Raw genomic sequence first — 16822 nt, 5'->3', positions numbered from 1 at the left:
GAAATCAGCTAGTTGTTTAAAAATAGTTTTTTTTTCTCAAAATCCCCAGGTAGCACAGCCCATCTCCTGTATGTCCATTGGATATCTGAACATCTGATTTCCATCCAGGTCAAAAATGACATAATTTAGACGTTGATTCGAGATATCTCTTGGAGGGACCATTCTTGGATGTCCAATGAACGTAAATCTTAGATGAAAAAAGGATAGGCATCTATATCATAGAATTACGTCCTATAGATATCGTCTGGATATAAAGTTTGACCACCTAATTTTTTCATTGTGAAGGCAATCTTTTATGTGCTCTAGAAAATTATTCATAACAAAAATAAAAAAAGAATATGTCATTTTTCTCCATCAATTTCAATGTTCAATATAAGAGGAAAAAAATGTAACGTTTCACCAAGTAAAATGTATTTTTTAATAACTCATAGTTCTAACATGTATTATATCGAAAGAAAAGATTAATACATGTTCACTTCGTTTCTTATCGAAAGAACAGCAAATTTGTCGTCGTCGGAACATTTCATTGGAATTTTCGCAGCTTGAAATTTTATAAATGAAAGTGGAAGAGCCAAAAGACAAGTAGACAAATCGTTTTCACTCACAACAACTTCTCCTACAATTCGGGAAGGCGCCGGATAAACAAACAAGTCATTGTATGTCGAATATTTACTGCCGATGACGGCAACTTGGCCGTCGTGGTCTTGAACAAAGTTTTTCATGATAAAGACAGACATATCGTTCAAAATTACACAGTTATCAGGCACTTTTATTCTCAATGTGAAGTAACCGAATTTTACTCTACGATATTACTTTCCAAATAAAAATGGCACTAACGGTCCCTTACGATGCTCACCAAAGAGAAGAATGGTTTGTTCGGGATGTTTGTTCTTCTCTCGATGTTTAATTATTTGAATCTCACTTAAACGTTTTACTACTGTAGGGAGTGGCTTTGAACTCTTTTTACATAACGTTTTTTTTTGTCTGCAAAAAGTTTTCAAAGGGATAACATGTAATTGTGTCAATTGAACCGTAAGTTGTGGCTTCTTGAGCTAAATGAGTTAAACAGTGAACATTAAAAGACGCGAAGTTCTTGCCATACAACGTTTTGGTTTGATGCACAAATAGTTTGAGAATCTTGTCAGTGTAGGAAATCATTTCTGGCAGTCCACTCAAGTCAGGGTCTGACAAGATTCTCGTACCGTAATGAAATAATAAAAAATGTTGGTACAATTGTATGGGAAGAATGGTTTTCAAAACAACTGGCCCCAAGAAAAGCCTAAATTGTCTTAGCTCGGTTGATTTAAATTGATCCCAGTCAACGACCCCCCTCAATTTACGACAAAATATTGTGGGCATGAAGTTCGAAACACATCAAGCGATCCAAGTTACAAAAGAGTTCCTTGGATAATTTTACTCTTTCAAATTTACCCTTCGCCCATGCCAACTGTTACAATTGTATCTCCCGCCAATATCCCCATCCCTAATTATGTGCTTGTCTCTGCCAGATGGCAGGTCAATTAGCCAGACGCCTTTGTCTACCTGTTGTAAAAGGCAGTAGAGGGTAAACCGTCTGAGCGACAGGACCATAGGAGGGCGCTTTGCTTAATGCTGGCTTCCCCTCGCGGATTATTTTTCCATTCCTTTTTCGCGTGTTCCCCTTTTTCGCGTAACTGTGCGAATCCCAAGTGCAGGGACGAAATACAACTATTTCGTTGAATATTTAATTGCCTTTTTCAAGAGTAAATCCCTGCGTACTCGTTACGAACGTAACAATTGGTGTCAGAAGAGGGATTACAAGGCCTTAGAACGACTTTTAAAAAGTCGCCTTACTGAACGCCACTGCCTTATAGTATTTATTTATTTTTTTTTTCTCTCTCTTCTCTGAGGTTTTGTCTTGTCAATTTGTGAAGTGGTGTGTGAATCTCCGTAAGTTTTCATTTTTTTTTTTGTTTATATTTTGTGTGTTTTGTGTGTAAGTGACATTTTAGGGGCGCCGCCATATTGGATCCAGTCGCGTGTTGGAGGCAGGCGTGACTGTGGGCGTGGCCATATTGGATCTGTGTTACGCGACAGACTCTCCCGCAAAGTAGTTTCCCGTGGGATCGTGGTTTTTTTTCGCTTTGAAGCCAAAGTTGAAATTTTTTTTTTTGTTGTTTTGTTAATTTTTCGGCGTTTAATTTCTTGTTTCTTTTTTTTTGGCGTGCCAACAATTTAAGCGAGTTTCGGTTGGTGTACCTAAGCTTTTGTCGGGTATTTAATTTGGTTTTTGTGTGTTCGTCACCTGCCTTATTTGCTTTTGCTGGTGCCGTCGTTTGTGTATGTTTATTCTGTTTTTTTTTGCAAGTGGGTTTTTTTCTTTTTCTTTCTCGTGGTTGACCGACTGATTAGTCACGTCTGTTTTGGGTCTTTTTCTTTTGGTTGCTTTTGCTGGCGTCGGGACCTGCATGTCGGATACGGATTCCGAAATTAAAGAACCTTTTTTTGGTTTTGAACACCACTATCACTTACGGAACCGTAGCCAACAAACCGATCCAGAACCGGTTAGACCCCGTTTAGTTCGCCCTGTACCTCGCTATCCACCAAACGACGCTGCTAAACAACGTCTGGAATTTGACATTTCTCCTTCGGAAGCGTCAACCAAAACTGAAATGGCGGACAATGCAGCTCTCATCGCTGCGTTACAAGGGTTCACCACGGCAGTAGCAACGAACGCAGCAGCGAGGCAGAACCAGATGGCGCAGCTATTTCAAGTTATCGGGGGCCAACAGCAAAACCAAGCCGCTATGCAAGCCATTGTTGCTGCACCACCCAATGCACCTGTTATTCGGCCCTCCACAGTGGCGGTAAACTCTCTACCACATTTTTCAGGTAGTGCAGACGAGGACGCACAGGGGTTTGTTGAGCAAGTAAACAGGGTAGCAGGGTTAGAAGGTTGGACGGCCGAGAACTGTCTTTTGGTTGCCGTAACACGTCTTTTAGGTACGGCGTCCCAATGGCATGCGCAACCCGGGCAAAACCATGGTACGTGGCCACTTTGGTCGGCGGCCCTTGTTACAAACTTTTCCCACACCTTGTCGTTTTTGGAGTGGAGCTTAATGGTGGAAGCAAGAGTGCAGAAACCAGGGGAATCTTGTTTGGAGTACGTTTTGGACAAGCGTAGATTATGTCTGCGCTCTCCTGTACCTTTGCCAGAGGCAGACATCATTAAGGCGTTGCTTAGGGGGTTAGCTAGTCCAATTTACATCGCGGCGCTTACGTCTCAGCTACCTGTCAATTTTACTGACTTCGTAACTCGTCTACGGGACTTGGAACAGCTTGGCTTATCGAGTGTTCAAATGGGTATTCCTGCCCCGCCTGTAACATACACTGCACCCTTTAACGGCACGGCATGTCCTGTGCCACCTGTTGTCGCCCCACCTGCCCCAAATTTCGCGGCTCTTTTTCAAAATCTTGGTGACAGATTGGTCAATCAGATTTCAGCGTCGATGTCGCGGCTGGCGGTTAACCCGATAGCCGGTGGTTCACGCGCTGGAGGCCCGATGCCCCAGAGAGGCCCACCACAGAGACTTTGTTATGTCTGCAACAGGAATGGACATATTGCCCGGGACTGCCCAGCAAAAAACGACGCGTCTACCCGCCAACGGCAATGGCGCCCTTAAGAGGCTTTGTTTTTTTTTTAAACCGACCTGCCTTACCCCTTATCAAAGTCTGGATCGAAAAAGTAGGCGAAGTTATAGCCCTCGTCGACTCTGGTGCAAGTGTTAGCGCAGTCCGGCTGAGTGTCGTGCGCAAGTTTTTAAATCCAAGCCGCAAGGTGAACAAAGCTAAACTCAGGGGCGTTGACAACAAACCGGTGCGCGTCGAGGGATCTTTGCCACTCAACGTTAAATGGGGGGGTAAACTTGTAAAAATTAATCATGTAACTGTCTTGAGGACTGCACCATTTGCCTTAATTTTGGGGGTTGATTGGATCGTTAAAAGTAATACAAGTATAGTGGTTAAGAGGGGGAGGATTGAACTAGTTGGGGAAGGGAGTAAAATTTCGAATGGGGAAGGGAGTAAAATTTTAAATGGGGAAGGGAGTAAAATTTTCAATGGGGAAGGGAGTAAAATCGTGGAAATTAAGGAAGGTGAAATCTTAGGGGAACGGGGGGGAAAGAAGGTACGATTTGCGAAGGACGTTTTTATAATTAATGAAGGAACGGAAGAAGAAAAAGTTTGCGTGTATGACGAAGAGCAAAAACGGGAAGTGGTTGACTTAGTTGTGGGGGGAGTAGAAGGAAATGAAGAATTTATCATCGGGAATGATATTTGCGAGTATCTCGCCGAACAGTCACCGTCAAAGCGCCGTGGGTGGATGCCTGTTAAGGTGGACGGACCCCAAACCATCCCGCCTAATTCACTCATGTTTGTGAATGGGAGATTGCCAAGTGGTATTTCGGAGAGGGGATTTGTTAAATTTAATTCTTGTTCAAAACCGGGGAAAGAATGGGTAATACCGTCGAGCATTGTAGATATTAGGGAAGGAATTGTAAAAATTGCTATTGTAAATTACGCCTCGGTGGAGTTGAAGTTGAAGCGGTGCCATTTTTTTGTGTTGTTGAAGCAGACGAAGACGTGGAATTGTCTGGCGTGTCAGAAAGTGGCGGAATTCCAGAAGTTGGCGCAACCTTGATCTCAGAAGATCATTTCTCTAAGTTAGCTCCACAAATCAGAATGGGGGAGAAACTCAGTCCTTTGGAGCGCGCGAGAATAGTCGAGTTGCTTGAGCGTCGACAAAAGTGTTTTCCGGCGTCAAAAAGAGCCATCGGACACACGACAGATGTCGTGCACCACATCGACACGGGGGATGCTCGTCCCATCAAATCTGTGCCATACCGGGTGTCTGCTTTTGAACGCCAAATTATTGCCGACAAGGTCGAAGAAATGTTGGAAGACGGGATCATTGAAGAGTCTTATAGTCCGTGGAGTTCGCCCGTAGTGTTGGTGAGGAAGGCGAAATCGGGAGAATATCGATTTTGTGTCGATTTCCGTCGCTTGAATGCAGTGACAAAACGTGACGTATATCCATTGCCTCGGATCGACGACGTTTTCGATCGATTAGCAGGCGCCCAGTTTTTTTCATGTCTTGATTTGGCCAGCGGATATTTGCAGGTGCCAGTAGCGGTAGAAGATCGAGAGAAAACAGCCTTCGTCACCCCAGACGGCCTTTATCAATTTTCTCGTTTACCATTCGGTTTGAATTGTGCCCCAGCGACCTTCCAGCGTTTAATGGACAAGGTTTTGGCTGGCCTGAAATGGCATATGTGCCTTGTCTATCTGGACGACGTTCTTGTTTTTGGGAAGACGTTTGAGGAGCACTTGGCACGTCTAGAGCTGGTTCTAACAGCCCTAGAACAAGCAAATTTGACTCTGAACGTCGATAAATGTGTTTTTGGCTCAACCATGGTGTCTCATTTAGGACACGTAGTTGACGCGGAAGGTATTCGCCCAGAGAGTGAAAAAGTTCGAGCCCTAACGACAATGCCAGTAACTAATCTGAAGTCCTTACGCGGGTTTTTAGGTCTCGCTTCATATTATCGGCGTTTCATACCAGACTTTGCAGCCCTTGCGCACCCCTTACACTTACTTTTGAAGAAGAATGCTGGATGGAGATGGACCGAGCGTCAAGAAGGCGCAAAGAACAGGATCATCGAGCGCTTGACCTCAGCTCCTGTTCTGGCTCATTTCGATGACGTTCGGGAAGTCACCATCCAGACAGACGCAAGTCAAATCGGGCTCGGGGCAGTACTGTCACAAGATGCTGGTGAGGGTCATCGGCCTGTCTCTTTTATTAGCCGGAAGCTGAGTGATGCAGAAACGCGCTATCACGCAAACGAGCTGGAGTGTTTAGCAGTTGTCTGGGCATTAAAGAAATTCCGCACTTACATTTATGGTCGACATTTCATTGTGAAAACGGATAGTTCTTCCGTAAAATGGATGATGGGAAAAAAGGAGTTGAAGGGCAAATTTTCCAGGTGGGTGCTTGATCTCCAAGAATTTGATTTTACCATTGAGCATGTCAAAGGCGTAGATAACCAAGTAGCAGATGCCCTGTCTCGGAATCCGGCGGAGACGATTGTCGAAACCAACGATTCTCAGACAGAGGAAACATGCTGTATTGCCGTAAATATGCCTGAAACTGGCTTAACATTCAATGAGATCGCCCTATTGCAACAACAAGACGGCCAACTCCGACCAATTTTCGTTTCCTTGAGTTCCCCAATTCAAAACAACATGTCCCAACGGTTTGTTATTCGGGGTAAAGTTTTGTATAAAAAAAATAGTAATTCGGGTAGAAAATTTCTTTTAGTTGTTCCCTCCATCCTACGTCGCAAAGTCCTTGAATCTTGTCATGATTTTCCCTCATCTGGGCACCAGGGAGTAGAGAAAACTTTATTTAGAATTAAAAGTAGGTTTTGGTGGCCGCGACTGGGAAAGAGTGTCCAAAATTTTGTAAATTCGTGTATCTTTTGTTTAAAACACAAACACCTTGTTGGTCTTCCAGTCGGCAAACTTCAACCTATCGAGCCTCCATCATCTCCTTTCCAGCTAATTGGCGTCGACCATCTTGGACCCTTCAAAGAAACGCCGAGTGGCCATCGTCACGTCATAGTTTGTATCGATTACTTAACCAAATGGGTTGAAATGGCGCCTGTTCCGGACACATCAACTAAATTTGTGACAATCTTCTTAGAATCGAACATACTATACCGGCACGGAACACCACAAAGGATAATTTCCGATCAGGGATCATGTTTTACATCTGAACTATTTGAAGAATGGATAAGAAAGTGGGGAATGCAGCATATTCAAGCAACAGCCGAACATCCAGAAACAAACGGCTTGGTGGAACGCGTTAACCGGACTTTAACTCTTGCGCTTTGTGCCTTCATCAACGCACAGCACAATGACTGGGATAAGCACCTGGCGGCAGCAGCTTACGCAATCAATACTGCGCGCCAATCAACTACCGAGATCACACCTTTCGAGCTGGTGAACGGTCGCCAACCAGTCTTGCCCGTCGAACGTCTTTTTCCATGGCCAGCTGAAGAGCAAGAGAGCCACGTTGATTTCCTATCACGGGTTCATAAATTAAGAGAAACCGCACTACTGAGAATTTTAAAGAAACAACGAGCCGTGAAGGAACGAGTCGACAAACGCAGGAGAGTTCACTTCGAACTTCTCCCCGGTGACCTAGTCCTCGTCCGTCGCCGGCCACGTAAGAAAGGCCTAACAAAGAAGTTCCTTCCCAAATTTACCGGCCCGTTTCAAGTCGTCAAAAAAGTATCGGCTACGACCTTTTTAGTAGAAGACCTGCCCGCTGTAAGAAAAAAAAATTCGTTCCGGCGTTTTCATGCCCACGTGTGCCAAATTCGTCGTTTCAATGGTAGAGTTGACGACGAGTGGGATGAAGACGAGCAAGGAATAGAAGACGAACCAGATGAAGACGAAGAACAACTAAGAGAGATAGCTAATATTCATGAAAGAGAAAACGAAGAAGAAGAAAGAAGAGAACATGAGAGAGAAGAAGAAGAGAGGACAACAACTACAAGAGCCGGTCGCAAATCAAGACGGCCAGTATGGATGAAGGACTTCACTGACCAGTATTAAACACGATCTTCCTTCTCTATCGTCTCCTTGCATTTTTTTTTTATTAAGTCGCAGGCCAAGGGAAAGGTATTAGATGAATTTTGTTTTGTTTTGTTTTTTTAATTTTTGTTTTTTTTTTTGGTATGAAGCGGGGTTAGTATTTAAGGAAAATGTATATTCATGTTGAATTTACTTCGTTTTTGTTTTGTTTTGTTTTGTGATTTCGTTGTTCTTAACACGTGTGTTTAACTGGTAATTTTAGAGCCGTGAGCGGAGGGAGGGTATAGTATTCTGGAGGGTTGGTAAAAGTGGAAATTTCGAAGTTCTTTGTTTTGCTTTTCTTTTGTTTAAATTAGTTGTGCTCGTCTTGTTCCCTTTTGTGTTTTGTTTTGTTTGTTCTCGTTTTTTTTTTGTTTTTTTTTATGGCGAACTTCGAGTCAGGAAAGGCCGAATGTTACAATTGTATCTCCCGCCAATATCCCCATCCCTAATTATGTGCTTGTCTCTGCCAGATGGCGGGTCAATTAGCCAGACGCCTTTGTCTACCTGTTGTAAAAGGCAGTAGAGGGTAAACCGTCTGAGCGACAGGACCATAGGAGGGCGCTTTGCTTAATGCTGGCTTCCCCTCGCGGATTATTTTTCCATTCCTTTTTCGCGTGTTCCCCTTTTTCGCGTAACTGTGCGAATCCCAAGTGCAGGGACGAAATACAACTATTTCGTTGAATATTTAATTGCCTTTTTCAAGAGTAAATCCCTGCGTACTCGTTACGAACGTAACACAACATTACCTTTTTCATCACACCTAAGTCGCATAGATGCATAGAATCTAAAGGAATATTTAAAACCATATCCAAGTTTAGATCCTCTAACATCGACCGCCCTTTGTGGTGTTCAGCTTGACGGCGAATTCTGAAGGAATGGTGGTTACGAAGACGGGCGTTAGATGTTGGAAATGTTACACGGCCCTTTTTGAAATTGGGGTTCTTTGCGTACTTTCTGTTGGTCTCACACTTCGGACAACCAAATTAAGCAGTATGGCCTTTGACGGAAGTTAGGAAGGAACGAGCAGGGGCATCACATAAAATGGCTGATATTTTGAAAGGAATCACTTTTCCGTTCAAAATAACCCCGTTTGTCTCTAGAAATTTAACTTCCCTTACAAAATCTTCCAGGAATAAATTTTAATCAAGTGGCTTACTAGTCCCATCGAAGATGCCAATCACAAAAGGCTTCGCCCCATCAATGTTTCTTAACAATCCCAAAATAGGCCAGAACTGACTTCGTGAACTTTTGTAGAGTGGGATGCCGTCAACATTTACACACAATTCTATAAAAATACAAATCTATTTTTGAAATCCTTTTGTAGTTTATGAAATCTCCGCTGGGAGCGTTCGATAAATGTAAGATCCTGCAGGCATAAAATTCGTTAGAAATTGTACGTCTACAGACGTCTAAGTAACGTCCAGTCTACATCCAGCTCGATATCCAAATAAATGTCTCACGGATATCTCATTTTGATGTCACACAAAACGACATTTGGATTATCACTGGATGTCCAAGGTACATAAAACTGGATGTCGAGTTCGTCTGTCGATCCATCTCCTGGATATCCAAGGGATATCTCTGTGCTATTTGGGTCAGTGAGCTGCTTGTTCAGGGGCCCAGCAAAAAAATAAAAAGCGGCACCAGGAAAGTCAGATACCTAGCTGGAAGTCTTCTGTTACAAATGAGCTTTCGTGCTGCATTTCAAGTGATCAGTTCCGGGGGGGATGTCATCACGTCATTCCCACTGGTTTCCGTTGACGCGTTACTTTGTTCAGCTATCGTTTCTTGCTCTTCAACTTGGGATTATGGATCAATGAAGGCAGGTAAACATAGTGATTCTTCTTGTGGTTCTTTGTCATCCTATTGGTCCTTTTTTTAAACGGTTTTCAGTGCTGCCTGAGACCGATTCCTGTGGTGACTGCCGTTCTATAGAGGGTTCATGAAATGATTTCATCTGAGCAACGTGAACAATGTCTGTTTTTCCTCGCCTGCTTACAGATATTAATTCCTAATTTACCGGCATGGTTTGTCTCCACACTTTAAACTGCCCTAGCCAATGCTGGAGAAGCTTTTTAGATTTTCTCATAGTACGAAATGGCTTTTAGACCAACACCAGATCTCCTGCTTGGAAGGATATCTCTCTATGACGTGCATTGTAGGTTTTTCTCGATTTATCTTGAAATTGCGCCATTCTTTTCCTTCCCATTTCTCTTGCTTCAATTAACCCAGCTAGTAAGCGATCTGCGTAACTCATTGAAGCGTCCTCTTCTGTCAGTAATGTATTGGCATCGGCTTCCAATTGAGGTCGATAGAAAGTATGGGCTCACGTCTGTAGAGAAAAAAAAAAGGTGAGCATCCTGTAGACTCTTGTCTTGCCGTGTTGTATGCAAAGCGTACGTATTGTAGAATTCGGTTCAATCACCTTGGTAACTGCTGACGTACATTGAATGAATGGCTACCAATGTATGATTCATTCTTGCCACCACTTCATTTGCTTGAGGGTGATAACTTGAAGTTGTTTCGTGGTTTATGTGCAACTTCTTGACAACGACTTACGTTAGAACAGAGACAAAGCATTTTCCACGATCTGTTAGGATTTGTTTTGGAGCTCCATGACGCAGAAGAATTTGGTTGACAAAGAATTCTGCAAAGTCATCTGATTTGCTAGTGCCCATGGCTAAAACAAATTGTTCATGGAATCAAGCTGCAGTTGCAGATTGACCTCCTGTAAAAAGTACTTATGCACTCTAAACGAAGAACACTGTAACGAACATTGTGTGTCACCTCAATCGGTGTGAAAATAGATCAGTAATAAAGTAAACTGACCGAAATACTGCAATGGATCAAGACGCTTTAACCGCAGTATTGGCAAACTTGATGGTTAATCAACAAAAGCAACAACAGATGTTCCAAATTCAACAGCAACAAATGCTACAACAACAGGACGTGCTGATGACCCTGGCGAATAGACTACTGACTCTGCCAGCCACTGCCATGCCCATAATATCCGCCCCAGCTCTGGCCACGATAATCCGGACAACACTGGATTCCGACATTAAATACGCGGGATTAAACGGTGAATCACTTCAAGACTGGTGACAACTGATCAAGCGAAGAGCCTTAGCAGAGGGTTGGCAACACGTGGACAAAAGCAGAGCAGCTATAAGCTCTTTATTCGGTAAGGCTCTCACCTGGCAAGAGGAGATTGGCATAAATTTACCTCAGTGGGACGACTGGATAGAGAGCTTACGCAAAACCTTTGAAACACAATTAACCGAAAGTCAGTGGTAAAAACTAGTGATGTGACGTTAACTTTAACGGATAACGTGAAAATTACGTTAACGGACGTTTTTTGGGTCCGTTAATTTAACGCAATAACTTAACGTTTTGAAAATTAGTAGACGTTATTTTTGACGTTATTTCATTTTTTTAAGCTTAAAAATACAGTGTTGTCAAAAAAAATTTTTATTACTCTGCTTTAAAAAAGGCTGAGTTGTGTCATGTGTGTAGTCTGCTACAAATTAGAAAAACGTGGTTTTAAAAAAATTTATAGACGTACAAACAAGTAATTTTTTTCTCTTTTTTTGTAAGAAATGACTAAATGAGTGAAACAGAAATTTCAGAAGGCGAAGAAGGGCAATTTGTCCCATTCGTTCCTGCGAGTTTGCATAAAAGAAGTCCTATTCACAACTATTTTGTATTTAACAAAACAAGGAATATCAGTGTGTGTAGGAGTTGCAAAACTGAGCTAACAGGGAAAAATTCAACCAATCTTATTAACCACCTCAAAAGACCTAAACATATTAAAGAAGAATATGTTACATACCTAAAAGAGGTTTCAGATAGAGAAGAAGCAACTTCAAGTAAGAAATCAAAAGTGTCGAAGGAAGGAAAGAAACCCGATACAAAGCAACAAACTCTTCATCAAGTATATCACTTTAAATAGGTCATATCTTCAAAATTCAATTTCAGATCTCTTAACATCATAGATTAAGATTGCCTCAAAGAAGATTGCTTATCCTAAGAAATCCAAAAAACAAATTCTTCTTCGTAAAAGACTGGCATTTTTTGTATCCACCACTTCTTTCTCGACATCTTTGTGTGAAAACATAGATTTCCATGGATATACATCTGGGCTAGACCCACGTCACACTCTGCCATGTCGAAAGAGACTAACTCGTGACATTATTGAGTTGGCAAAAAAAGGCAGATTGTTGATCAAAAAGCGAATTCTATCAGCTCACTCGAAGCCTATGGCTACAGCCGATATATGGTCGAAGAAGGGGCTTTCGTCATCTTACTTAGGTTCGTTCTACTTCAGTCAATAATGTTAACATTTCTTCCGATGATGTATAACTGTTTTGTGTTTGACGTTATTTAAATTTAGGTATCACTCTTCATTATATCTCTGCAGAGGATGTAATCTAGAAAGTCGTGTTAGATCTTATTTACTTCCCGCCTCCTCATACTGGACATGAAATCGGGGCATTGGTGAAGAAAGTATTTCAAGAGTGGGACATTAAGGTCCCTATCATTTAACGGATAATGGGAGCAACATGGTGAAAGCGTTTAAACAAGTACGTGCAAACCACGTCGAAGATGTGATCGAAAGCGTTGTAGCTAACACCATCAGCAGCGAAATAAATGCGGAGGCAGATGCAGTACACGAAGACAATCTTTTTTCTGACAGCTCAGATATTGAGGTTGATGGTGAAGTCGACGTCTCCTTCAACGAAGACGCTGACATAGAGCGTCCAGCTCAAGAAGAGATACCTACATATTCAATTTCACAAGTTGATACTGTAGAAGATGCAACAACTTTGGATATTTCTGAAACCACATCTGAAATTTAAATTGAAAATGAAGAGGTGGAGTTCCTTCGGTTTGAACGCCAGGCATCAGAGTACATGAGAACCATTTTTCCCAGAAGAAATGGCGAAACTGAGGAGGCTTATCTTAAGAGACTGTCGTGCATTTCACACAGATTGCAATTGGTCATGGCAATTTTTGACAAGTTCAGAATTAGCAACACAAGATTACCCCGAGTAGGACAGACTAACAGTAACAGGCTACCAGCATTCGCCACAGTGATTTCAAATCCAAGAAAATTAGTTTCAAGATTTAATACATCTTCGGTAGCCACACCACGCCTAATCGAACTTTCCGGAAGAAAGCTATTGAGTGACATCTCGACTAGGTGGTCGTCAAATTTTTTTGTGATGGATTGTCTTTATGAACTACGCCAGCCGGTTTCGCAAGTATGCGAAGAACTTGGTTGGGATGAGCTATCTAATTCAGATTGGATCATGCTGAAATCAATCATTGATTTACTTCGACCATTTGCTGCATATACTCAATTAGTGAGCGCCGACAAATATGTCACTTTTTCGTCTGCTGTTCCATGCATAGAAGAGTTAAAGTTACATCTCCAGAGAAGTGCTGAAAAACCTGGACTGAATGGAGTAGCATGTGCAATGCTATCAGATTTAACCAAAAGATTCGATTTTATGACGAAAGAAGATGATCCAGAATTTGACATCTACTTGTTGGCTACTTGTCTTGATTGTAATTACAGATTTTTCGTGATAGACGAGCCTGATGTTCAGAAAGTAGTCCTCAACAATGTAGTCAAAATCGCGAAGCAGTTAGGTTTGAAATATTGTGCAAACCAAGTTCAAAACGGAAACAACGCCAGTGGAGCTGCCCAGTCGTCGATAGAAGAAAGTCAAGAAAGTGAAGAAACTCAATCAGCAACAACAACTCAGAACACTGACGGCTACAAAGATTTGAACCCGTCTTCCTTTCGGCTACTGTTGGAAAAAAAAAAAGCAAAAAGATCATCCAGTAGCAACGATCATTCACGCTCATCGTCAGCTATGTCTACGACTACGACCGACTTGAATGCTGAAATTGAAAATCATCAGTTGACCAGCATTGAAGAAGAACTTCTGGATTATTTCAATTTGGTTAGTCGTATGAGTTCTAATCTTCCGACAAGTGCAACACCCATGCAAGATTCAATTGATTTTTGGAAGGATAATGCCGAGCGGTTTCCCTTTTTGAAGAATTTGGCCTACAATGTTTTGAGTATTCCAGCCTCTTCGGCTGCTGCCGAACGTGAGTTTTCCGCTTCGGGTTGGCATACTCTGGGTCGAAAGAATCGAACAACGGGAGAAACTTTGTCAGCGAAAGTGTTCCTCACTTGCAACAAAGATATTTTGCGTCCCTTGTTTTTTTAATAATTTATCATCATCTAATTATAATATTTGATTTTTTTTTGGATTCACCAAATTAAATTTGAAAATTAAATATTCTTAACTGAGAACTGCAATAAAACTAATCAAGACCGTGGTTTACATTTTCTTATACTTTTATGAACTATTTTTAAAAAAATAACGTAAAAAATAACGTGAAATTCACGTTAACGGAGCGAAAAAATTAACGCGTTAATTAACGCGTTAACTTAACGGCAAAAAGTGAAGCTCCGTTAACGTATTGGATAACGCTAACGTTTGAAAATCCACTAACGTCACATCACTAGTAAAAACTGGTAGAAGAAAGAAAACAACTAACAAATGAAACCGGTTCCGCTTACGTGCTCGATAACGTCAAACTATGCCGACGAAGCGCCATTCCCCTTAACGACGCTGAATTTACCCTCTAACCCATACGCAGATTATACCGTCCAGAGACACGCTCGGTAATGATGGGAAATCCGCCACCTACAGTCAACGCTTTTCTTGTCGAATTTTGTCAGTTTTGCCAATTCGTCAATTTCATCAAAAGCAATCAGCGTATCCCCGACAGATGCAACCGAAGCTATGACTGTCACCGCTTCTCTATCATCAAACGCCAGCGATTCCCGGTTGCTGAAACAGGTAATAGAAGTCCTTACCAGTCAGGTAGCCTTCCTTACCCGAACCGCCAACCGACCCACTTCACCAGGGCCAGCGAAATCAGCACCGAAGCAAGTGACGTTTGAACGTCGACCCCCGGGAACAAGAAACGAAATACAGTGCTACAACTGTTGTGAATTTGGCCACTTCGCACGCGATTGCCCTCTCCAAAATACTCGTTTCCCAAAGCCAGCAATGAACCTGGAAAACGGGAAAGCCGCCCCACCGAGGCAGGAGCGGCAATAAACGAACAAAAAGTCCTCAAATCCACTAACCTGGCGTTGATCGAAGTTCACATAGCAAGAGTAGGGCCCGTGAAAGCTATGGTAGACACGGGCGCCATGTTCAGCGTTATAGAGAAGAAATCGATCCAGCATCTATCAAAAGAATAAAATTTGGTGGGTGGAACACTATTGAGCTTCAATAAAGAACATGTTCCGATAGTGGGAGACATTCCGCTAACGGTTCGATTCAAAGACCGAGTAGTGGAGTTTCAAAGAGTAAGAGTAATAGATAAGGCTTTGTTTCCCCTGATCTTAGGAGTTGATTGGATGGGAAAAACCAACGTCAGTGTAAGGCCGAGCATCCAAGATCATTGCCAAATGGAAGCAGTCATCTTCCCTGAGATATCTACCAATCACTCAGGGAAGATGAAAACAACACAGACAAAAACCTCATGAAAGAAAAGGTGGACGAAGGCAACGGAGTTCTAGCGGCAATCATTCTCTCGCCCACCTTGCCACCCGTACGAGTCGAACCATACATAATAGAATCATGCGTTATCCCCGCTAAGACAATGAAAATCGTCAATAAATACATCGAAGAGACTATGAGCAAAACGGCAATGGTGGAGAGGGCCCATTCAGCCTGCCCCGACAGAGAATGGATAGTACCGCACTGTTTGGTGAACATAGAAGGAAAGTACGTCTGCGTTCCAGTTACAAACCTTTCCAATAAACCCTTGCTACTTAAAAGGGGTCAGAAGCTAACCCGGATTAGTCCATGGGGGTTTGACGTGGAAATGGACAACGTCGACGAGGTATGTGGGACCTTAAAAGAAGAAGATATGTATCTACCAGACGAAATAAAAGAGAAAATGACAAGCCAGGCTAATATTACGGAAAAACAGAGAACCGAGCTCGGTATAAAGTACTCGACAAATACGCCAGTTGCTTTTCTAATGAGGGAAAAATCGGAATAGACGTCAGCCAATGTCATTGCATCTACACAGGAGACGCAAGTCCTATAAGCGCACGACCTCGGCGTGTCTCTACGTACGAGTGTCAAATAATAGCCGAGCAAGTTAAAAGCGTGCTGTCCAAAGGGATCATTGAGCCATCCATCAGTCCTTGGAGCACCAACTTGGTCCTAATAAAAAAAGGACGGTAATCTACGATTTTGTTTGGATTACAGACCACTAAATTCAGTTAATAAAAAGGACGTATACCCGATGCCCAGACCCGACGATCTTATCAAAAAGGTAGCCGGTGCAGTAATCTTTCGTCCTATGGACATAGAGAACGCATTCTGGCAGGTTCCGGTACACCACGAAGATCGGGAAAAAACAGCATTTGTCACCACCGATGGTCTGTACCAGTTCAAATATCTTTCCTTCGGGCTTTGCAATTCTCCTATAACGTTCGTCAGAAAAATCGACCATGCCCTACTCCACCTAAAGTGGGACGCACTGTCTAGCCTATATAGACGACATCCTGGTGTTCGGTTCTAACTTTAAACGACACAAAATGCAGTTAGAAGCGGTCCTCACTGCCTTCCAGAAGGCCAAAATAACGGTTAACGTAAAAAAATGCAGCTTTTGCGTCCCACGCGTGAAATATTTGGGTCACCTAGTGGACGGTGAAAGACTCCGACCAGACCCACTAAAAACTACAGCCATTGACAAGTTTCCAACGCCTGTGGATGTCTCTTCCTAAAAAAGCTTTTTCGGACTAACCTCTTACTATCGCCGATTCAGCCGTCAATTTGCCCTCATGACGGCCCCTTTGCACCAATTACTAAAGAAAGAAGTATTCTTGGAATGGAAACTAGAACATCAACTAGCTATGAGGAATATACAAGATGCCCTCCTAGCAGCTCCGACCCTGACCCACGATGACGATGATGGCGATTTGGTCCTAAAAACCAACGCCAGTAAATATGGTCTTGGAGCGGTTCTAAACCGAGTAAAAGAGAAAATCGAACGACCAATAATCTTTATCTGTAGAAAAACCTCTAAAGCAGAAATG

General features: G+C 42.5%; 1 protein-coding gene and 1 pseudogene across 1 annotated transcript; one reads left to right on the top strand and one right to left on the bottom strand.

Annotated features, from left to right (window-relative positions):
• Nucleotides 1-399: 399 nt before the first annotated feature.
• Nucleotides 400-1158, bottom strand: LOC123470198 (annotated as a pseudogene).
• Nucleotides 1159-12899: 11741 nt separating this feature from the next.
• On the top strand, nt 12900-13919 carry LOC123470261. The gene has a single exon (XM_045170363.1). It carries the CDS (start codon nt 12900-12902, stop codon nt 13917-13919), a length of 1020 nt encoding a protein of 339 aa, XP_045026298.1.
• The last annotated feature ends 2903 nt before the right edge of the window (nt 13920-16822 follow it).

Source organism: Daphnia magna, linkage group LG2, assembly GCF_020631705.1.
Source record: "Daphnia magna isolate NIES linkage group LG2, ASM2063170v1.1, whole genome shotgun sequence".
In the NCBI taxonomy this organism is placed as follows: Eukaryota; Metazoa; Arthropoda; class Branchiopoda; order Diplostraca; family Daphniidae; genus Daphnia; species Daphnia magna.
Note: the sequence above shows the minus strand (reverse complement) of the source record. Positions and strands in the feature narration are given on the sequence as shown.

Coding starts and splice junctions, on each gene's coding strand:
- LOC123470261 (XM_045170363.1), top strand. CDS start 12,900: ATGGATTGTCTTTATGAACTACGCCAGCCGGTTTCGCAAGTATGCGAA.